The sequence below is a fragment of the Oncorhynchus clarkii genome, chromosome 31, assembly GCF_045791955.1.
Source record: "Oncorhynchus clarkii lewisi isolate Uvic-CL-2024 chromosome 31, UVic_Ocla_1.0, whole genome shotgun sequence".
Lineage (NCBI taxonomy): Eukaryota > Metazoa > Chordata > Actinopteri > Salmoniformes > Salmonidae > Oncorhynchus > Oncorhynchus clarkii.
The window spans coordinates 26,482,508-26,505,521 of NC_092177.1; the positions used below are offsets into that span (position 1 = coordinate 26,482,508).

The window sequence follows — 23,014 nt, forward strand, 5'->3', positions numbered from 1 at the left end:
ACCTCTTGGCCAACTGTAAAAGTAGATGCCACTGGATGTTAACGAGTGATCTCAAACAAGACTCATGTTGCTTTAAACTATAGCCTACATAACAAAAGAACACACATTTCTAAAATCTGATGTATGGTAGGTAGTGTGCTTTCCGGTCAAATATACAAATACTGGTATAGACTTATGAATGTAATTATTTATATAAAAATTCAGCGTGATATTGACAAGGACGATGTCTTCAATACAATTCACCCTTTACTGCTAACAGGTCTCTCTGTACAAAAAGCCGCTGTTCATGTCAGTGGTGCTGAATTGGCAAAATCGGTGGAATTAATATAATTGCTGAGCATGGAAAGATTCCAAATTTAAAGAGTCGATGTTAAAAATGTTAAAAACATTACACAATGAATTACACATACAAATATACTTGTAGGAGAAAATTAATTATTCAAATATTACAGACCTCTAGTGGCGAGTCTGGTTCATCCAGGATGTTATTTTCACTCTGCATTCGCTGCATCGTCCCTGTAGAACTGGGGTCCATTATCAGTACATTCTGACTACAGGGTCTGACGAACTTACAGTCACTCTTTCTGGAGTCAGTCGTCCTGCACACCTCGTAATTGTACACGTGCTGCAGAGTTCCTGTCCCCAAAGTGTCTGCGTAACGCGGTGGATAATACGGAATAACCGGGAGATTGGAATGATAGAGGACGCGAGACTGTCTCCATCTGAATATTTTCACTGATATAATAACCACTAAACATGTGATGAACAGAAATGAGACTACAGCCAAAGCCAAGACTAAGTAAAACGTCAGGTTGTCATTGTAATCCTTGTCGTGCGTAAAGTCAGTGAACTCCGAGAGCACTTCAGGGAAGCTGTCCGCCACCGCCACGTTAACATTGACTGTAGTTGAACGAGAGGGCTGCCCGTTGTCCTCCACTACAACAGTGAGCCTTTGTTTCACAACATCTTTATCATTGACTTGGCGAATAGTTCTTATTTCTCCATTCTGTAAACCCACTTCAAACAGCGCCCTGTCTGTCGCTTTCTGCAGTTTATACGAGAGCCAGGCATTCTGTCCAGAGTCCACATCAACAGCCACCACTTTAGTGACAAGATATCCCACATCTGCTGAACGAGGCACCATTTCAGCCACCAGAGAGCTGCTAGTATGGACTGGATACAGAACCTGAGGCGTGTTGTCATTCTGGTCATGGATCATTATTTTCACAGTCGCATTGCTACTGAGTGGAGGAGAGCCTCCATCCTGCGCTTTTACGCGGAACTGGAAATCCTTGATCTGCTCGTAGTCAAAAGAGCGCACTGCATGGATGACTCCACTATCAGCACTAACGGACACATATGAGGAGACCGGCACTCCGTTAACCGAGGAGTCCTCCAGTATGTAAGAAACACGGGCATTCTGGTTCCAGTCAGCGTCTCTGGCTTTCACTGTGAATATAGAGGGCCCCGGTGTGTTGTTTTCTATAATATAAGCCTCATATGAGCTCCTCTCAAAGACGGGCGCGTTGTCATTCACATCTGATATCTGTAAGGTGAGAGTGACGCTGCTGGAGAGCGAGGGAACTCCCTCATCAGAGCACGTCACACTGATGTTATACTCAGAGGCTCTCTCTCGGTCCAAGTCACTGTCTGTTACCACAGTAAAGAAATTATTCGATGTTGATTTCATTGAAAACGGGATGTTTTCGTCAATAGAGCACTGCACTCTGCCATTATCACCAGAATCTGGGTCTTGAATATTCATCATAGTTACGACAGTACCAGGTTGAGCGTTCTCAGATATGGCACTCGTCTTTGACATGATATTGATTGATGGTTTGTTGTCATTTGTATCTATAACCTCAATAATTAATTTACACGCGTCAGAGTGACCTCCCTGATCTGTAGCCTGAACGTCTATCTCATAATGTTTACTTTTTTCATAGTCAATATGTCCATTTAATTTTACCACACCGTAAACATGATCAATTTCAAATAGATGGGACGCTCCCGATTTTGAAATAGAATACGTAATTCTTCCGTTGGAACCTGGATCGGCATCAGTTGCACTGATTGTTGTTAAAACAGTGCCTTTTGATACGTTTTCTGATACACTAGCTTTATACTCTGCCTGAGAACATACAGGCGCATTATCATTGGCGTCTAGTACAGTGATGAGTATCTGCATTGTTCCTGATAGCTGAGGCTCTCCTCCATCTACAGCTGTCAACAACAGAGATATCTGCTCCTGTTTCTCTCGGTCTAGAGGTGTCTGTAATACCATCTCTACATTTTTAACACCATCTGAACGAGTTAGTGTTTTCAATACGAAATTATCAGTGGGTTTCAGGGAGTAGCTCTGAAGGCCATTAACGCCAACGTCGTCATCAACTGCTCTTTCCAATACAAATTTAGCTCCCGTTAGCGCTGATTCACTAATTTCATATTTCATTTTACTCCTCTCAAAAATAGGTGAATTGTCATTGACATCGGTTATCTCAACTGTAGCTGTATAAAATTCCATCGGGTTCTCTAAAATAATCTGAAAATGTAAAGCGCAAGGCGTCGTCGGGCCGCAAAGCGCTTCACGGTCTATTATCTCTTTGATGAGGAGAACTCCCATTTCTTTATTCAGCTCGATGTACTCTGCGCTGTCTCCAGTATAAATACGAGCTTTACCTGACTTCAGTCTTTTAATATCTAAACCCAAATCCTGCGCTATGTTACCGACTAAAGAGCCTTTCGCCATTTCCTCGGGAATGGAGTAACTGACCTGCCCGTGTACTGAACTGAGAGAGAGGACCGAGATAAACAACAGTACTTGCCGTGTCATTGTTCCGTCCGACATTTTCCCTTCAACATGAAACAACAAGCACCATATATTCCGTTATGAAAATAGCCTAATTATTTAAATTTTGAATCCAGAAAATAACACCATGTCCGGCCAATAATCCGTTTATCAGGAACAAAAGAATCTCAACTCGGGTCTCGGTGCTTAGTGTTCTCTGTAACCTGGACTGTGCGCTCTGCATGCGGCTCTGTCTCTCTCTAATATACCGAGATGATGGGGGAGGTACTGCTGCAAAACTGCTCCAAAACGTTAAGACATTGACCAACAGCGTCCCTTTGAGTTTAATGGATTGAACTACAGACAATGTACTTCAATAAAAAGACAGAAAAACGCTCCAGTAGTGTTGGAAATGTCAGGGTCGATATACTGGACAAAATAATTCATATAAAGTAACCGTATACTATATCAATATATAATCTAGCTCAATGTATGTACGCAAAATATAAGCAATGATGTCAGGTAGTTGTGGCCAGGGAATGTCTGAACCAGACCGAGGCTTTGCATTACACTACAGGCTAATAGTGACAGAAGGAAACTTCCTGCAAGCAAACAAATTATTCATGGAATACATGTGCATTAAATACACACAATCCATTGTCAAGCTGGATCATCATGAGAATGTATCTTCTTTACCATTCACGACGATAAACGGCTACAATGGAATTCACACTATACAGTGCAAAGCGCTGGTGTCCAATGGCCCTGATGCTTGAAGTACAATAAGAATGGACTGAAGAGGTTTTCTGACAGGGAGGTAGGCTACACTTGAACAACGCATTTTCATCATACAGGACCAGTAAAAAGCTTGGACACACCTACTCATTCGAGGGTTTTTCTGTATTTTGACTATTTTCTACATTGTAGATTAATAGTGAATCATGTAGTAACCAGAAAAGTGTTAAACAAATCAAAATACATTGTATATTTGAGATTCTTCAAAGTAGCCACCCTTTGCCTTGACAGCTTTGCACACTCTTGGCATTCTCTCAACCAGCTTCGTGATGTAGCCACCTGGAATGCATTTCAATTAACAGGTGTGCCTTGTTAAAAGTTAATTTGTGGAATTTATTTCCTTCTTAATGCGTTTGAACCAATCAGTTGTGTTGTGACAAGGTAGGGGTGGTATACAGAAGACAGCCCTATTTGATAAAAGTCCATATTATGGCAAGAACAGCTCAAATGAGCAAAGAGACATGACAGTCCATCATTACTTTAAGATATGAAGGTCAGTCAATTCTGAAAATTTCAAGAACTTTGAAAGTTTCTTCAAGTGCAGTCACAAAAACCATCAAGTGCTATAATGAAACTGGCTCTCATGATGACCGCCACAGGAAAGGAAGACCCAGAGTTACCTCTGCTGCAGAGGAGAAGTTTGTTAGAGTTACCAGCCTCAGAAATTGCAGCCCAAATAAATGCTTCACAGAGTTCAAGTAACGGACACATCTCAACATTATTGTTCAGAGGCAACTGCGTGAATCAGGCCGTCATGGTTGAATTGCTGCTAAGAAACCACAACGTAAATGTCACTAATAAAAAGAAGAGACTTGATTGGGCCAAGAAACAGGAGAAATGGACATTAGACTGCTGGGGCTTTGTGAGGTGCAGAGTAGGTGAACATATGATCTCCGCATGTGTGGTTTGTGGAGGATGAATCAGAATTAGTTGGGTAACATAGATAAAGAAGATGTTTTATTTACATAATAATGATTATGTGAGATATTTGTCATTAGAATGTATCCCTTTGGACTATACTGTTGGCAGTTGCACTTTTCCCTTCTCAGCTAGGGCTCAATCACTTGGGGCCCAGAGAGGGGAGAGGTCAGAACGGAACATTGTCTTTATATGTGAATGTATCTGTTAAACCATGTGAAGGGATGGCGTGATTAAGGGGGAACCAATTATCTCTTGGCTCCACAATGTCTGTGCGCAAGTCACTCCCCTCAGTGAGCTTTTCCAGGAGTGGGGAGAAGAGGGGGTTTACTTGAGATGGGAGTACATAGAGTTGACAATTGAGTTATGCCTTGGATGAGGTAATGTTTTGGGACTATGAAGTACCAGGAACGAGATTAGAACCTCGTCTTAGAGACCAAACTGAACAATAATTTATAGCTAATGCTATCTGGCTATGGGATACTCCTTACTCAAGTAAAAGGCCCTTTGTGAAGAGTTCCTAAGATCTGTGGATCGTCATGTAAGTTTAGAGGGGTGTATCTTGGCTAAAAAATATATTTGTATTCTACTGTAGGGACTCTCAGAATTCATTATAGACACTGAATTGACCTGAGAGTCAAAGGGCTATTGTGAAGCTCATATTATTAAAGATGAAGTTAAAGTATAACTCTGACTGGTGTGTGGTTTGTAACTCTCCTCTTAAGGTAATACAGGAAATTGCCACGACAGGTTCCCACCGTGAAGCAGGGAGGAGGTGGTGTGATGGTGTGGGGGTGCTATGCTGGTGACACTGTCAGTCATTAATTGAGAATTGAAGGCACACTTAACCAGCATGGCTACCACAGCCTTCTGCAGCGATAAGCCATCCCATCTGGTTTGCGCTTAAAGGGACTATCATTTGTTTTTCAACGGGACAGTGACCCAACACACCTGCAGGCTGTGTAAGGACTATTTGACCAAGAAGGAGAGTGATGGAGTGCTGCATCAGATGACCTGGTCTCCACAATCACCCAATGTCAAATCAATTGAGATGGTTTGGGATGAGTTGGACCACAGAGTGAAGGAAAAGCAGCCCACATGTGCTCAGCATGTGCGAACTCCTTCAAGACTGTTGGAAAAGCATTGCAGGTGAAGCTGGTTGAGAGAATGCCAAGAGTGTGCAAAGATGACGACAAGGAAAAGGGTGGCTACTTTGAAGAAGGAAATATATTTTGATTTGTTTAAAATATTTTTGGTTACTACATGATTCCATATGTGTTATTTCATAGTATTGATGTCTTCAATATTATTCTACAATGTAGAAAATAGTACAAAATAAATAAAACCCCTTGAATGAGTAGGTGTGTCCAAACTTTGGACTGGTACTGTATAAATAGAAATAGATAACATGTTAGGAGTACAAAATTAAGAATAAAATATCACAGACCTCTAAAGTCGAGTCTGGTTCATCCAGGATGTTCTTTTCACTCTGCATCCGCTGCATCGTCCCTGTAGAACTGGGGTCCATTATCAGTACGTTCTGACTACAGGGTCTGACGAACTTACAGTCGCTCTTTCTGGAGTCAGTCGTCCTGCACACCTCGTAATTGTACACGTGCTGTAGAGTTCCTGTCCCCAAAGTGTCTGCGTAACGCGGTGGATAATACGGAATAACCGGGAGACTGGAATGATAGAGGACGCGAGACTGTCTCCATCTGTATATTTTCACTGATATAATAACCACTAAACATGTGATGAACAGAAATGAGACTACAGCCAAAGCCAAGACTAAGTAAAAAGTCAGGTTGTCATTGTACTCCTTGTCGTGCGTAAAGTCAGTGAACTCCGAGAGCACTTCAGGGAAGCTGTCTGCCACCGCCACGTTAACATTGACTGCAGCTGAACGAGAGGGCTGCCCGTTGTCCTCCACTACAACAGTGAGCCTTTGTTTCACAGCATCTTTATCAGTGACTTGGCGTATAGTTCTTATTTCTCCATTCTGTAAACCCACTTCAAACAGCGCCCTGTCCATCGCTTTCTGCAGTTTATACGAGAGCCAGGCATTCTGTCCAGAGTCCACATCAACAGCCACCACTTTAGTGACAAGATATCCCACATCTGCTGAACGAGGCACAATTTCAGCCACCAGAGAGCTGCTAGTCTGGACTGGATACAGAACCTGAGGCGTGTTGTCATTCTGGTCCTGGATCATTATTTTCACAGTCACATTGCTACTGAGTGGAGGAGAGCCTCCATCCTGCGCTTTTACACGGAACTGGAAATCCTTGATCTGCTCGTAGTCAAAAGAGCGCACTGCATGGATGACTCCACTATCAGCACTAACGGACACATATGAGGAGACGGGCACTCCGTTAACCGAGGAGTCCTCCAGTATGTAAGAAACACGAGCATTCTGGTTCCAGTCAGCGTCTCTGGCTTTCACTGTGAATATAGAGAGGCCCGGTGTGTTGTTCTCTATAATGTAGGCCTCATATGAGCTCCTCTCAAAGACAGGCGCGTTGTCATTCACATCTGATATCTGTAAGGTGAGAGTGACGCTGCTGGAGAGCGAGGGCACTCCCTCATCAGAGCACGTCACAGTGATGTTATACTCGGAGGCTCTCTCTCGGTCCAAGTCACTGTCTGTTACTAGACTATAGAAGCCATTAGATGTAGATTTAATGGTAAAGGGAATATTTTCAGTTAAAACACAGTCCACCACTCCGTTATTATCAGAGTCTGGGTCGTGGACGCTCATTACAGCTATGACTGTCTGAGAAGGGGAATTTTCTGGTATTGATTTAGAAGTTGACATCAAATCAATTAATGGTTTATTGTCGTTAACGTCGATAATGTCGACTATCAGTTTACTGGAATCTGTAAGACCCCCTTGATCTTTCGCTTTCACGTCTATTTGATAATGTTTTGCGGTTTCATAGTCGACTTCATTTATCAAATGCACTTCGCCATTACTCTCATTTATTTCAAATAGATCCAAAATACCAATTGTGCTGCTTGATATAGAATATGTGACTAAACCATTTGATCCATGATCTATGTCGGTGGCTCTAACTGTTGTTAACAAAGTGCCGCTCTTCGAATTTTCGATTAAACTGGCTTTATATACTGCCTGTGTAAAAACCGGAGCATTGTCGTTAGCATCTAGCACAGTGACGTGAATCTGCACTGTCCCAGACATATGAGGCTCTCCACCATCGAGGGCAGTTAACACTAATGATATTTGCTCCTGTTTCTCTCGATCTAAAGGCTTCTGTAAAACCATCTCTACCTTTTTGATTCCATCAGCCTGACCTTGTAGTTTTAAAACAAAATTATCGGTTGGATTAAGCGAATAGGTTTGGAGTCCATTTAATCCAATATCAGAATCAAAAGCTCTCTCCAAGACGAATTTTGCTCCCGTGATAGCGGACTCGCTTATCTCAAATTTCATATCGTGCATTTGAAAAACTGGAGCATTATCATTGATATCGGTAATCTCAACAGTAACCCGATAAAATTCTATTGGGTTCTCCATAATTATCTGAAAATGCAATGCGCAAGGCGTCGTCTGTCTGCACAACGCCTCACGGTCTATTCTCTCTTTGACAAGGAGGACCCCCCTTTCTTTATTCAGCTCGATGTATTCCGCGCTGTTCCCAACGTGTATGCGAGCATTGCCAGATTTCAGTCTTTTGATATCTAACCCCAAATCCTGCGCTATGTTACCGACTAAAGAGCCTTCCGCCATTTCCTCGGGAATGGAGTAACTGGCCTGCCCGTGCACTGAACTGAGAGAGAGGACCGAGATAAACAACAGTACTTGCCGTTTCATTGTTCTGTCCGACATGTTTCCTTCACCATGTAACAACAAGTACGTTATAATCCGTTACAAAACTCAGGAAGATTCCATTCGTTTCCAGTTAAAAACATCAAATGTAATATACTTAAAATCGGTAATTCCGGAACAAAATAATCTCAGCTCTGTGTCTCTGTGCTTAGTGTTCTCTGTAACCCGGACTGTGCGCTCTGCATGCGGCTCTTTCTCTCTCTAATATAGCGATATGATGGGGGAGGTACTGCTGCAAATCCGCTCTAAAACTAGAACACACTGACCAACAGCGTCCCTTTGAGTTCAATCTACTGAACAACAGATATACTTAAAAAATAAACACTTTCCAATATATTTGGGAAGGTTTGCGTCTTCAAGAACAGACCTATCGTGCTTTACCCAACACAATTCACAAAGGAAACACCACGTCTTTTTTAATTAGAAAAGATAACAAATATATTAGGTATTGGCGATCGGCTCTCCTCCTTCAGGGTAGCTCACAGCCAGAGCAACGCGTCAAATTAACATGAGAAAACTACAGGCATTGAGCATGGTATGCTATACCAATATCCCCACTGAACACAAACAGAGCCAAACAGGTGGAGGCTGGGGTGGTGGTGGGAAAACAGTAAACAGCAAGCATAGCGAATAACGGGTAGTTACAGCAGCAGCGGCAGCAGCAAAAGACACCAGCGCATAACTTGCGCGTGTAATCCAGCATCGAGGATGCGTGCGCAGAACTGGTCAACTGAAATAGACTACCATGTTAAAAGTAGAATGTGAATCCACTTGGTGCAATCTCAGCTGATGCGATGAGCTGATGCCAGCACTCGGGTTTCTCTTCTCAAACGGCTTCGCTTTATTCATCCAGGCTGTATCAAAACATCTAGGCCAATGTGTGAAGGACTGATGTAAAGCATGATGCCAGAAGCACGTTGACTATAAATGTCATTCCAAATACATGTAGCAAAAAGCTATAGATTGTGACAGGAACTTTCGCTAATTTAAACCCAGCATTATGGTATTTATAAATAGTCCTTCAGAAAGTATTCACACCCCCTGACTTTTTCCAAATGTTGTTATGTCACAGCCTGAATTAAACATGGATTAAATTGATATGTTTTTTTACTGGCCTACACACACAATGCCCCATAATGTCAAAGTGAAATTATGTTTTTAGACATTTTTATAAATTCATTTTAAAAATCAAAAGCTGAAATGTCTTGAGTCAATAAGTATTCAAACCCTTTGTTATGGCAAGCCTAAATTCATTCAGGATGAAACATTTGCTTAACAAGTCACATAATAAGTTGCATGGACATGTTACGTGTGCAATATTCTCGATTAACATGATTTCTTAATGACTACTTCATCTCTGTACTCCACACATACAATTATTTGTAAGGTCCCTTTGTCGAGCAGTGACAAAGGGGGGGGGGGGGGGGGGCGATATTGGATACCTCTTAGAGCATGGTGATGTTATTAATTACACTTTGGATGGTGTACACCCAGTCACTACAAAGATACAGGCGTCCTTCCTAACTCAGTTGCCGGAGAGGAGGGAAACCGCTCAGGGATTTCACAATGAGGCCAATGGCGACATTATAACAGTTACAGAGTTTAACGGCTGTGATAGGAGAACACCGAGATGGATCACCAACATAGTAGTTACTCCATAATACTAACCTATTTGACAGAGTGAAAAGAAGGAAGCCTGTACAGAATAAAAATATTTGAAAACATGCATCCTGTTTGCAACAAGTAATATTGAAAAAAATGTGGCAAAGAAATTCGCTTTATGTACTGAATACAAAGTGTTTGTCACGTTCTGATCTTACTTCCTTTGTTTTGTCTTTCGTTTTAGTATGGTCAGGGCGTGAGTTGGGTGGGGTGTCTATGTTAGTTTTACTATGATGTTCTATTTCTGTGTTTGGCCTGGTATGGTTCTCAATCAGAGGCAGCTGTCAATCGTTGTCCCTGATTGAGAACCATATTTAGGTAGCCTGTTTTCGATTGTGTTTTGTGGGTGGTTGTTTTCTGTCTTTGTGTGTCTGCACCAGACAGAACTGTTTCGGTTGTTTTCTTTGTTGTTTTGTTATTCAGTGTTCAGTTTACATTAAAAAAGATGAACACGTACCACGCTGCGTATTGGTCCTCACCTTCTTCCCAAGACAGCCTTTACAGAACCACCCACCAAGAAAGGACCAAGCAGCGTGGTAACGGGTAGCGGCAGCAGCGGCCGGAATTGCAAGACTCCTGGACATGGGAGGAGATTTTGGACGGCAAAGGACCCTGGGCACAGGCTGGGGAATATCGCCGCCCCAAGGCTGAGCTGAAGGCAGCGAAAGCCGAGAGGCGGAGGTATGAGGAGGCAGCACGGCGGCGCTGTTGGAAGCCCGAGAGGAAGCCCCAAAAATATATTGGGGGGCTGGCACACGGGGAGTGTGGCTAAGTCAGGTAGGAGACCTGAGCCAACTCCCCGTGCTTACCGTGGAGAGAGAGGGACCAGGCAGGCACCGTGTTATGCCGTGAGGCGCACAGTGTCCCCGGTGTGCGTGCATAGCCCGATGCGGTACAATGCAGTGCCTCGTGTCGGCCGGGCTAGAGTGGGCATCGAGCCAGGTGCCATGAAGTCGGCTCAGCGCATCTGGTCTCCAGTGCGTCTCCTCGGGCCGGAATACATGGCACCAGCACTATGCATGGTGTCCCCGGTTCGCCAGCACAGCCCAGTGCTGGCTATTCCACCTCGCCGCACTGGCCTGGCTACGGGGAGCATTCAGCCAGGTGGGGTTGGGCAGGCTCGATGCTCGAGACCTCCAGTGCGCCTTCACGGTCCGGTCTATCCGGTGCCACCTCCACGCACCCGCCCTCCTGTGGCATCCCCCCGCACCAGGCTGTCTCTCTGTCTCCTTCCTACAGGTGCTCCCGCCTGTCCAGCGCTGCCAGAGCCTTCCTCCTGCCCAGCGCTGCCAGAGTCTCCCGTTTGTCCTGAGCTGCCAGCGTCTCCAGTCTGTCCTGGGCTGCCAGAATCTCCCGTCTGTCCTGAGCTGCCAGAGCCGCCAGTCTGTCCTGAGCTGCCAGAGCCGCCAGTCTGTCTTGAGCTGCCAGAGCCGCCAGTCTGTCTTGAGCTGCCAGAGCCTCCAGTCTGTCCTGAGCTGCCAGAGCTGCCAGTCTGTCCTGAGCTGCCAGAGCTGCCAGTCTGCCAGGAGATGCCAGACCCACCAGTCAGCCAGGAGCCGCCAGAGCCCCCAGTCAACCAGGAGCTGCCAGAGCCGCCAGTCAGCCAGGAGCTGCCAGAGCCGTCAGTCAGCCAGGAGCTGCCAGAGCCGTCAGTCAGACAGGAGCTGCCAGAGCCGTCAGTCAGCCAGGAGCTGCCAGAATCGCCCTTCACTCCGGAACTGCCGGAGTCTCCCTCCTGTCCGGTGCTGCCGGAATCTACCATTCGTCCGGTGCTGCCGGAATCTCCCGTCCGTCCGGTGCTGCCGGAATCTCCCGTCCATTCGGAACCCGTGGCTTGGGTCCTCAGTCCGAGGTCGGCAGCGAGGGTCGCCGCGTTAAAGAGGCCACGGAGGCGGGTAGAGAGGCGGAGAAGGACTATGGTGGAGTGGGGTCCACGTCCCACGCCAGAGCCGCCACCACGGACAGACACCCACCCAGACCCTCCCCTATAGGTTTAGGTTTTGCGGCCGGAGTCCGCATCTTTGGAGGGGGGGGGGGGGGGGTACTGTCACGTTCTGACCTTACTTCCTTTGTTTTGTCTTTTGTTTTAGTATGGTCAGGGCGTGAGTTGGGTGGGTTGTCTATGTTAGTTTTTCTATGCTTTTCTATTTCTGTGTTTGGCCTGGTATGGTTCTCAATCAGAGGCAGCTGTCAATCGTTGTCCCTGATTGAGAACCATATTTAGGTAGCCTGTTTTCGATTGTGTTTTGTGGGTGGTTGTTTTCTGTCTTTGTGTGTCTGCACCAGACAGAACTGTTTCTGTTGTTTTCTTTGTTGTTTTGTTATTCAGTGTTCAGTTTACATTAAAAAAGATGAACACGTACCACGCTGCGTATTGGTCCTCACCTTCTTCCCAAGACAGCCGTTACAGTGTTATGTTTGGGGCAAATCCTTTCACAACACATCACTGAGTACCACACTTATTAATATTTCCAAGCATGGTGGTGGCTGCATCATGTTATGGGTATGCTTGTCATCGGCAAGGACTAGGAGTTTTTTAGGATAAAAATAAATGGAATAGAGCAAAGCACAGCCATAATCCTAGAGTAAAACCTGGTTCAGTTTGCTTTCCAAAATACACTGGGAGATAAATTCACCTCTCAGCAGGACAATAACCTAAAATACAAGGCCAAATATACACTGAAGTTGCTTACCAAGACGACATTGAATTTTCCTGAGCGCCAAGTTACACTTTTGACTTAAATCAGCTTGAAAAGCTTTGGCAAGACTTGAAAATGGCTGTCAAGCGACGATAAACCACCAACATCACATCACTTTAATAATTTGTAAAGATTAATGTACAAATATTATACAATCCAGGTGTGCAATGCTCTTAGAGACTGACCCAGAAAGACTTACAGTTGAAACCACTGCCAAAACAGATTCTAAAATGTATTGACTCAGGAGAGCGAATGCCTATATATATTAGCCATTTCTGTATTTCATTATCAATATATTTGCCAACACCTATAAAAACATGTCTTCACTTTGTCATTATGGGGTATTGTGTGTAAATGGTGAGAGAGAAATACAAATGTAATCCATTTAGGATTCAGGCTGTAACAACAAAATGTGGAATAAGTCAAGGGGTACGAAAACTTTCTTAAGAAACTGTAAGATTATTTAATCAAATTACTATTAGAGAAAATGTTTGCCTCAGTTTTACTACTGTAAAGGCTATGTGCAGAACAATTCAAACTTTACTATGGTGCATGGTTCATTCAAATACAGCCTCTTTGCTGCAACCAACACAGATCCGCTGTCCATGACATTGGTGCTGAAACGCCTACATATCAATAGAAAAGAATACTACTTATGACCATGGAAAGTTCCCTGGAATACATAGTGGATTACAAACAGTTAAAGTGCATGATGCATTTACAAATACAGCTGAAAGAAATATCGTTTTGGGGAAAATAATTATGATTCAAATAACAAACCTCTAGTGGGGAGTCTGGTTCATCCAGGATGTTATTTTCACTCTGCATCCGCTGCATCGTCCCTGTAGAACTGGGGTCCATTATCAGTACGTTCTGACTACAGGGTCTGACGAACTTACAGTCACTCTTTCTGGAGTCAGTCGTCCTGCACACCTCGTAATTGTACACGTGCTGTAGAGTTCCTGTCCCCAAGGTGTCTGCGTAACGCGGTGGATAATACGGAATAACCGGGAGATTGGAATGATAGAGGACGCGAGACTGTCTCCATCTGAATATTTTCACTGATATAATTACCACTAAACATGTGATGAACAGAAATGAGACTACAGCCAAAGCCAAGACTAAGTAAAAAGTCAGGTTGTCATTGTACTCCTTGTCGTGCGTAAAGTCAATGAACTCCGAGAGCACTTCAGGGAAGCTGTCCGCCACCGCAATGTTAACATTGACTGTAGCTGAACGAGAGGGCTGCCCGTTGTCCTCCACTACAACAATGAGCCTTTGCTTCACAGCATCTTTATCAGTGACTTGGCGTACAGTTCTTATTTCTCCATTCTGTAAGCCCACTTCAAACAGTGCCCTGTCCATCGCTTTCTGCAGTTTATACGAGAGCCAGGCATTCTGTCCAGAGTCCACATCAACAGCCACCACTTTAGTGACAAGATAGCCCACATCTGCTGAACGAGGCACCATTTCAGCCACCAGAGAGTTACTAGTCTGGACAGGGTACAGAACCTGAGGCGCGTTGTCGTTCTGATCTTGGATGAAGATGGTGACAGTAGCATTACTACTGAGTGGAGGAGAGCCTCCGTCTTGCGCCTTAACCACAAATGTAAACTCTTTAATTTGTTCATAATCAAAGGAACGAACCGCATGCAAAACTCCAGTTTCAGAGTTAATAGATATATAAGTAGAGACTGGAGTTCCACTGATCTGCGTGTCCTCCAAGAGGTACGAGATTCTAGCGTTCTGATTCCAGTCAGAGTCCCGCGCGCTGACAGTAAATATGGACATTCCAGGAGAGTTATTCTCTGTGACGTAAGCAGAGTAGGTGCCTTTATCGAACAATGGGGCGTTGTCGTTTACGTCAGAGATTCTAAGGTGTATTGTTCTAACGCTAGAGAGTGGAGGCGAACCAAAATCTCTCGCTGTTATGGTTATATTGTATTCGGCCATCTTTTCTCGATCAAAACCAGAGTCAGTGATCAAATTATAATAATTTGTCAATGAGGATTTGATCTGAAATGGGAGTCTTTTGTCTACTGAACAGCTAACCTGTCCGTTTCTCTCTGAATCAGCATCTTTAACGTTTATAACGGCTATCGTGGTTCCAGGAGGAACATCTTCAGACACAGGGCTGGAGAAAGACATGACGTTTATAACAGGTGCGTTGTCATTTATGTCAACTATTTCTATGACAACTTTACCAATGTCTGTCAAACCACCTTGGTCTTTAGCCTCAACTCTAATTTCATATTTCTTGTCTTTTTCAAAATCTATCTGTCCAGCTACAGATATTTTGCCAGTTGTCCTGTCAATGTCAAATAAATCAGCCAAGTTGCCTTTCAAATTTGAAAAAGAATAGGTCAGTAATCCATTCGAAAAACTGTCTGCATCACTGGCATTTACGGTGGCAATATATGTGCCTTTCTGTGCGTTTTCCATTACAGTAGCTCTGTACACTGACTGGTTAAACACAGGCGCATTGTCATTGGCATCTAGGACAGTGATCTCTATATTTACTGTGCCAGATCTCTGCGGATTTCCACCGTCTACGGCGATTAGCTTTAGAGAGATACGAGGATGCTCCTCTCGATCTAACGGTTTCTGGAGGACCATCTCAGCATATTTGCTACCGTCTGCGTTAGAATGCTGTTTCAATACAAAATGATCATTAGGAGTGAAGACATAATCTTGTAGACCATTAACTCCCACATCCGGATCCTCTGCACTCTCTAATACAAAACGAGATCCAAGAGCGACGGATTCGCTGATTTCAAATGTACTGTGATTGTTCTTGAAGAGAGGGGCATGGTCGTTAACATCCAATATTTCCACTGTAACACGATGTAATTCAATTGGATTTTCTAAAATTATTTCAAAGCTAAAGCTACACGGTGTGACGTCGCCACAAAGCTGCTCTCGGTCTATTCTCTCACTCACGACTAGAATCCCTTTGTCTGTCTTCAGCTCTGTGTACTGAATGCTTTCTCCGGTCACGATACGGGCTCGGCCCGCTCTGAGCCTTTTCAAATCTAACCCCAGGTCTTGAGCTACGTTACCGATAAAAGAACCTTTCTTCATCTCTTCTGGTATGGAATACCGGATTTGACCACTGACAATATGACTGAAATACGGAATAAATATAAGTACTTGCCATCGCAGTCCACAACACAAACGCCATTTTGCGCATTTAGGTTGAAGGAATCCGTCAGATGCCATAGCCAACGAATAAAAAAATCCTGCACGAATATTCCTTATACTGGATCGAGAGAAACGGTGAGGAAATACCAGTCGATGTTTCGCTTTATTCCAGACTATTTTCACTATCCCTTTCGTATATATTGATCAGAGCGAATGTCTCCCTGTCGTGCCAAGCCTCGTATGAAGCGCAGAGTCTCTCCCTCTCCTCTGGCAGAGCGCAGTGATAGGGGAGGGGACTCTGCTGGCTGACAACACATGACAGAAATAATTTCACTGATCAACAGCGGCCCTCAGAGTCTGAAACACGGACATCATAAAACACTTGAAAATCGAAAACCATTCAGAAATAATTTAACACCGCACAGCATTATTATCTTTCCAAACTGATCCATATACAAATCATAAAATACTTTCTGCAATCTAAATAAATGCAACGTTCATCACTACAACTCAAAACATGACAATTTCATAACCAACTAAAGAATCCCACTATCCCATCAAACTCAGAATGGATCGTGCATAAACAATAATTCCATGGAACAGCCGTCCAAACCATGGCTCAACATTATAAAGCAATACCTATGCATGTTGACAGTAATATGTTTCGTTAAGGCAAAAATCTATAGCGACATTCAATAGACAGAGGTACGAAGAAGGGATTATACACAGTGTGAGAGAGCGAAGCAGCCCTCTGCTGCAATGAAGACACAAGTGTCGCTGTCCACACAGGGTGGTGCTGAAGCAACATTGCAACACTACAGAGTTACAAATAAATCACAGGCACTAACGCTCAGTTCGAAATAGGCTACATCTCTAAAATCACAGCACACATACAAAACGAACCTAAAACTTTTTATAGGTTACTAAAACAATACGTAATCCTTGATTTACTGCTATAAAATAGAGAAGAGGGAGAAACCCAACTACTGAGATACCGATAAAAAAGAGTGAGGAACCCGGGTAAAACAGTTGAGAAAAAGTTATGCAAACAAACTTATTGTAAAGATGTACTGCAACAAAATTAGCTACTTTATTTAAACTCCAACACACTCACCTCTAGTGGAGAGTCTGGTTCATCCAGGATGTTCTGTTCACTCTGCATCCGCTGCATCGTCCCTGTAGAACTGGGGTCCATTATCAGTACGTTCTGACTACAGGGTCTGACGAACTTACAGTCACTCTTTCTGGAGTCAGTCGTCCTGCACACCTCGTAATTGTACACGTGCTGTAGAGTTCCTGTCCCCAAAGTGTCTGCGTAACGCGGTGGATAATACGGAATAACCGGGAGATTGGAATGATAGAGGACGCGAGACTGTCTCCATCTGTATATTTTCACTGATATAATAACCACTAAACATGTGATGAACAGAAATGAGACTACAGCCAAAGCCAAGACTAAGTAAAAAGTCAGGTTGTCATTGTACTCCTTGTCGTGCGTAAAGTCAATGAACTCCGAGAGCACTTCGGGGAAGCTGTCCGCCACCGCTACGTTAACATTGACTGTAGCTGAACGAGAGGGCTGCCCGTTGTCCTCCACCACAACAGCGAGCCTTTGTTTCACAGCATCTTTATCATTGACTTGACGTATAGTTCTTATTTCTCCATTCTGTAAACCCACTTCAAACAGCGCCCTGTCCATCGCTTTCTGCAGTTTATACGAGAGCCAGGCATTCTGTCCAGAGTCGACATCAACAGCCACCACTTTAGTGACAAGATAGCCCACATCTGCTGAACGAGGGACCATTTCAGCCACCAGAGAGCTGCTAGTCTGGACTGGGTACAGAACCTGAGGCGCGTTGTCGTTCTGATCTTGGATGAAGATGGTGACAGTAGCATTACTATTGAGTGGAGGAGAGCCTCCGTCTTGCGCCTTAACCATAAGTTTGAACTCTTTAATTTGTTCATAATCAAAGGAACGAACCGCATGTAAAACTCCAGTTTCAGAGTTAATAGATATATAAGTAGAGACGGGAGTTCCACTGATCTGCGTGTCCTCCAAGATGTACGAGATTCTAGCGTTCTGATTCCAGTCAGAGTCCCGCGCACTGACAGTAAATATGGACATTCCAGGAGAGTTATTCTCTGTGACGTAAGTCGAGTATGAGCGCTGATGAAACAATGGAGCATTGTCATTTACGTCAGATATTCTAAGGTGTAATGTCCTGGTGCTAGAGAGCGGAGGCGAACCAGAATCTGTCGCTGTTATGGTGATGTTGTATTCCGGTGTCGTTTCTCTGTCTAAAGCTACGTCTGAGATCAAATTATAATAACTACTTAACGACGACTGAATTTTAAATGGAAGGTTAGTATTTATAGAGCATGTAATCTGTCCATTTCTCTCTGAATCAGCATCATTAACATTTATAATAGCAATAGTGGTGCCAGGAGGAGCATCTTCAGACACAAGGCTAGAGAAGGACATGACGTTTATAACTGGTGCGTTGTCATTAACATCAACAACTTCAATGACAACTTCACTTGAGTCAGTTAAACCACCTTGATCCTTCACCTCTACCCTGATTTCAAATTTCTTATCTTTCTCGTAATCTATTTCCCCCGCAACTGATACAGTGCCTGTTTTTTCGTCTATATTGAAAATGTCAGCTAAATGTTTTTTGAGATTGGAGAAAGAATACGCAAGAACACCGTTTGATCCACTGTCTGCATCGCTGGCATTTATTGTTGTGATATAGGTCCCTTTTGAAGCGTCTTCCATTACAGAAGCCCTGTACACTGACTGGTTAAACACAGGCGCATTGTCATTGACATCTAGGACAGTTATCTCTATATTTACTGTGCCAGATCTTTGCGGATTTCCACCATCTACAGCGATTAGTTTTAAAGAGAGACGAGGATGCTCCTCTCTATCTAACGGTTTCTGAAGAACCATTTCAGCATATTTACTACCGTCCGGTTTCGCGTGTTGTTTTAAAACATAATTATCATTCGTGGTTAAGAAGTAATTCTGCAGGGCGTTTAACCCCACATCAGGATCCTCGGCACTAGCCAACGTAAAACGGGAGCCTATGGTAGCGGACTCGCTAATTTCAAATTGTATATCTTTCTTTGAAAAAGCAGGGGCATGGTCATTTACATCTATAATTTCTACAGTCACGCGGTGTAGCTCCATCGGATGTTCTAGAATGATTTCGAAGCTGAAGCTACACGGTGTGACGTCGCCACAAAGCTGCTCTCGGTCTATTCTCTCACTCACGACTAGAATCCCTTTGTCTGTCTTCAGCTCTGTGTACTGAATGCTTTCTCCGGATACGATACGGGCCCGGCCCGCTCTGAGCCTTTTCAAATCTAACCCCAGGTCTTGAGCTACGTTACCGATAAGAGAACCTTTCTTCATCTCCTCTGGAATGGAATACCGTATTTGGCCACTGACAATATGACAGAATGACAGGAGAAAAATAAATACTTGCCACCGCAGTCCACATAAACGCCATCTTACACATATAGGTTGAAGGAATCCTTCAGAAGCCATATCCAAGAATACAACAAATCCAATCAAAATATTCCTTATACCAGATCCTGAAACGGCGAGATAAGGGGAGATTAATAAACGATATATTATCTTAATCCAGGGTTTTTTAACCGTTCTATTGCATTTGTAATCTACATGTACCAGAACAAGTGTGTCTCTTCCGCGCCCCACCTCGTATGAAGCGCAGAGCCTCTCCCTCTCCTCTGATAAAGCGCAGTGATAGGGGAGGGGACGCCACTGACTGACAACACTGGACAGAAATTATTTCACTGATCAACAGCGGCCCTTAGAGTCCACGACATGAACATCAGATTAAATGTGAACATAAATCGGTTCAGAAAAAATGCAATACTTTACAGCTATACTTTTTCAAATTTATATTCAACCAAGTGCAAAGTGATATCTAAATAAATCACCGTTCAATTACTAGAATATTATGACCAGCATGGAACATAGTAATCATAAGATACTAAAACCTGTCCTATCCTCTCAGTCCTAGAATGGATCGTGCGTAAAAACATGGCCATGTGTCCGCCGTCCAAACCATGACTGAAAATACAGTCAAATACCTTTCTAGAGAGTTATTTTGTTCCCATTGCGTAGGCTACACAAGGCTGAGACTCTAGAAACTTTTCATCAATACACAGCAGTTCAACAATGGATACTTTGTGTGAGAGAGCCGAGCAAACCTCTGTTGCTGACTGACAGAAGTTGCGCTGTCCACACAGAGTGGTTCTGAAGTTGCATTTTAGCGCCGCAGCGTAATGGTTGTAGCGCTTCGTCACATACATTCTAAATAACATTCTACAAACTCAGCAGGCATAGGCCTACTATGATTGTCAAAGCTTTAATAAAAAAGTAGAAGATAACTTGGCCCCATAAAGTTTACCGTATATACAGAATAAAGTGCACATTTTAGAGATGTATTCCATCAAGATGTTGTATATTATTCAACATCAGCTAAACTCACCTCTAGTGGAGAGTCTGGTTCATCCAGAATGTTCTGTTCACTCTGCATCCGCTGCATCGTCCCTGTAGAACTGGGGTCCATTATCAGTACGTTCTGGCTAGAGGGTCTGACGAACTTACAGTCACTCTTTCTGGAGTCAGTCGTCCTGCACACCTCGTAATTGTACACGTGCTGCAGAGTTCCTGTCCCCAAAGTGTCTGCGTAACGCGGTGGATAATACGGAATAACCGGGAGATTGGAATGATAGAGGACGCGAGACTGTCTCCATCTGTATATTTTCACTGATATAATAACCGCTAAACATGTGATGAACAGAAATGAGACTACAGCCAAAGCCAAAACTAAGTAAAAAGTCAGGTTGTCATTGTACTCTTTGTCGTGCGTAAAGTCAATGAACTCCGAGAGCACTTCAGGGAAGCTGTCCGCCACCGCCACGTTAACATTGACTGTAGCTGAACGAGATGGCTGCCCGTTGTCCTCCACTACAACAGTGAGCCTTTGTTTCACAGCATCTTTATCAGTGACTTGGCTTATAGTTCTTATTTCTCCATTCTGTAAGCCCACTTCAAACAGCGCCCTGTCTGTCGCTTTCTGCAGTTTATACGAGAGCCAGGCATTCTGTCCAGAGTCGACATCAACAGCCACCACTTTAGTGACAAGATAGCCCACATCTGCTGAACGAGGCACCATTTCAGCCACTAGAGAGCTGCTAGTCTGTACTGGGTACAGAACCTGAGGTGCGTTGTCGTTCTGATCTTGGATGAAGATGTTGACACTCACATTACTACTGAGGGGAGGAGAGCCTCCGTCTTGCGCCTTAACCATGAGTGTAAGCTGTTTGATATGTTCATAATCAAAGGAACGAACCGCATGTAAAACTCCAGTTTCAGAGTTAATAGATATATAAGTAGAGACTGGAGTTCCACTGATCTGCGTGTCCTCCAAGAGGTACGAGATTCTAGCGTTCTGATTCCAGTCAGAGTCCCGCGCGCTGACAGTAAATATGGACATTCCAGGAGAGTTATTCTCTGTGACGTAAGTCGAGTATGAGCGCTGATGAAACAATGGAGCATTGTCATTTACGTCTGAGATTCTAAGGTGTAATGTCCTCGTGCTGGAGAGTGAAGGCGAACCAGAATCTGTCGCTGTGATGGTGATGTTGTATTCCGGTGTCGTTTCTCTGTCAAAGGCTCCATCTGAGATCAAAGTATAATAACTACTTAACGAAGATTGGATCTTAAACGGGAGGTTAGTAGTTAAAGAGCAGGTAATCTGTCCGTTTCTCTCTGAATCAGCGTCTTTAACATTTATAATAGCGATCGTGGTACCAGTAGGAGCATCTTCACACACAGGGCTGGAAAAAGACATGACGTTTATAACAGGCGCATTGTCATTTTTGTCAATAATTTCAATGACAACTTTACTGGTGTCTGTTAAACCTCCTTGGTCTTTAGCCTCAACTCTAACCTCGTATTTTGTATCTTTCTCGTAATCTATTTCCCCCGCAACTGATATTGTGCCTGTTGTTTCGTCTATGTTGAAAATGTCAGCTAAATGTTTTTTGAGGTTGGAGAAGGAATAGGAGACGACGCCGTTTGATCCGTTATCTGCATCGCTGGCATTTACGGTGGCAATATATGTGCCTTTCTGTGCGTTTTCCATTACAGTAGCTCTGTACACTGACTGGTTAAACACAGGCGCATTGTCATTGGCATCTAGGACAGTGATCTCTATATTTACTGTGCCAGATCTCTGCGGATTTCCACCGTCTACAGCGATTAGCTTTAACGAGAGACGAGGATGCACCTCTCTATCTAACGTTTTCTGGAGGACCATCTCAGCATATTTACTGCCGTCTGGATTCGTATGTTGCTTAAGAATGAAATTATCATTGGGCGTTAAATCATAACTCTGCAGGGCGTTGAGCCCTACGTCGGGATCTTCTGCACTCGCCAACGTAAAACGAGAGCCCAAGGTAGCAGACTCGCTAATTTCAAATGTAATATCTTTCTTTGGAAAATCAGGGGCATGGTCATTTATATCCAGAATCTCCACAGTAATACGACGTAGTTCGATAGGGTTTTCTAGAAGGATTTCGAATCTGAAACTACACGGCGTCACATCGCCACAAAGCTGCTCTCGGTCTATTCTCTCACTCACGACTAGAATCCCTTTGTCTGTCTTCAGCTCTGTGTACTGAATGCTTTCTCCGGTCACGATACGGGCCCGGCCCGCTCTTAGCCTTTTCAAATCTAACCCCAGGTCTTGAGCTACGTTACCGATAAGAGAACCTTTCTTCATCTCCTCCGGAATGGAATAGCGGATTTGGCCACTGACAACATGACTGAAATACAGGAGGAAAATCAGTACTTGCCACAGCAGTCCACAGCACAAACGCCATCTTACGCATTTAGGTTGAAGGAATCTTTCAGATGACATAGCAAACAAAGAATAAAATTCAACACGAATATTCCTTAGACCTTATCCTCAGAGACGACAAGCGAAGAGGAAACTGATAGTGGAAGTGTTATTTTAATAGTCTATTAACTGTCTCCTTCACGTATCCGTTTGAGCGTGTGTGTCTCTCTCGCGCCCCGCCTGCTATTAAGAGCAAAGAGTCTCTCCCTCTCCTCTAGGGGAGGGG

General features: G+C 43.8%; 4 protein-coding genes across 4 annotated transcripts; all 4 read right to left on the reverse strand.

Moving 5' to 3' along the window:
* Nucleotides 1-439: 439 nt before the first annotated feature.
* LOC139390860 (protocadherin beta-16-like) lies at nt 440-2,848 on the reverse strand. Its single transcript, XM_071138255.1, has one exon. The coding sequence runs from the start codon at nt 2,846-2,848 to the stop codon at nt 440-442; it is 2,409 nt and encodes an 802-aa protein (XP_070994356.1).
* A 3,064-nt stretch (nt 2,849-5,912) lies between these two features.
* On the reverse strand, nt 5,913-8,348 carry LOC139390861 (protocadherin beta-16-like). The gene has a single exon (XM_071138256.1). It carries the CDS (start codon nt 8,346-8,348, stop codon nt 5,913-5,915), a length of 2,436 nt encoding a protein of 811 aa, XP_070994357.1.
* A 2,895-nt stretch (nt 8,349-11,243) lies between these two features.
* Nucleotides 11,244-15,974, reverse strand: LOC139390862 (protocadherin gamma-A10-like). Its single transcript, XM_071138257.1, has 3 exons — nt 15,553-15,974; nt 13,490-14,265; nt 11,244-11,399 (listed from the first exon to the last, which is right to left on the reverse strand). Exons 1-3 carry the CDS (start codon nt 15,926-15,928, stop codon nt 11,244-11,246), a joined length of 1,308 nt encoding a protein of 435 aa, XP_070994358.1. The 5' UTR covers nt 15,929-15,974.
* A 206-nt stretch (nt 15,975-16,180) lies between these two features.
* LOC139390863 (protocadherin gamma-A10-like) lies at nt 16,181-22,809 on the reverse strand. Its single transcript, XM_071138258.1, has 4 exons — nt 20,371-22,809; nt 17,335-18,017; nt 16,965-17,109; nt 16,181-16,207 (listed from the first exon to the last, which is right to left on the reverse strand). The coding sequence occupies exons 1-4, from the start codon at nt 22,807-22,809 to the stop codon at nt 16,181-16,183; spliced, it is 3,294 nt and encodes a 1,097-aa protein (XP_070994359.1).
* Nucleotides 22,810-23,014: the final 205 nt, after the last annotated feature.

What these genes read in the sequence shown, in the direction of transcription:
- LOC139390860 (XM_071138255.1), bottom strand. Translation starts at nt 2,848, where the DNA reads ATGTCGGACGGAACAATGACACGGCAAGTACTGTTGTTTATCTCGGTC.
- LOC139390862 (XM_071138257.1), bottom strand. Translation starts at nt 15,928, where the DNA reads ATGGCATCTGACGGATTCCTTCAACCTAAATGCGCAAAATGGCGTTTG. An exon ending in AAATCCAATTGAATTACATC is followed by an intron (nt 14,266 to 15,552) that starts GTGTTACAGTGG and finishes GTAGTAATGCTA; the next exon opens with CTGTCACCATCTTCATCCAA. An exon ending in AACCAGACTCCCCACTAGAG is followed by an intron (nt 11,400 to 13,489) that starts GTTTGTTATTTG and finishes CTGGCAGCTCAG; the next exon opens with GACAGACTGGCGGCTCTGGC.
- LOC139390863 (XM_071138258.1), bottom strand. Translation starts at nt 22,809, where the DNA reads ATGTCATCTGAAAGATTCCTTCAACCTAAATGCGTAAGATGGCGTTTG. An exon ending in AACCAGACTCTCCACTAGAG is followed by an intron (nt 18,018 to 20,370) that starts GTGAGTTTAGCT and finishes TTGTTTCATCAG; the next exon opens with CGCTCATACTCGACTTACGT. An exon ending in AACCAGACTCTCCACTAGAG is followed by an intron (nt 16,208 to 16,964) that starts GTGAGTGTGTTG and finishes TCCGTGTTTCAG; the next exon opens with ACTCTGAGGGCCGCTGTTGA.
- LOC139390861 (XM_071138256.1), bottom strand. Translation starts at nt 8,348, where the DNA reads ATGTCGGACAGAACAATGAAACGGCAAGTACTGTTGTTTATCTCGGTC.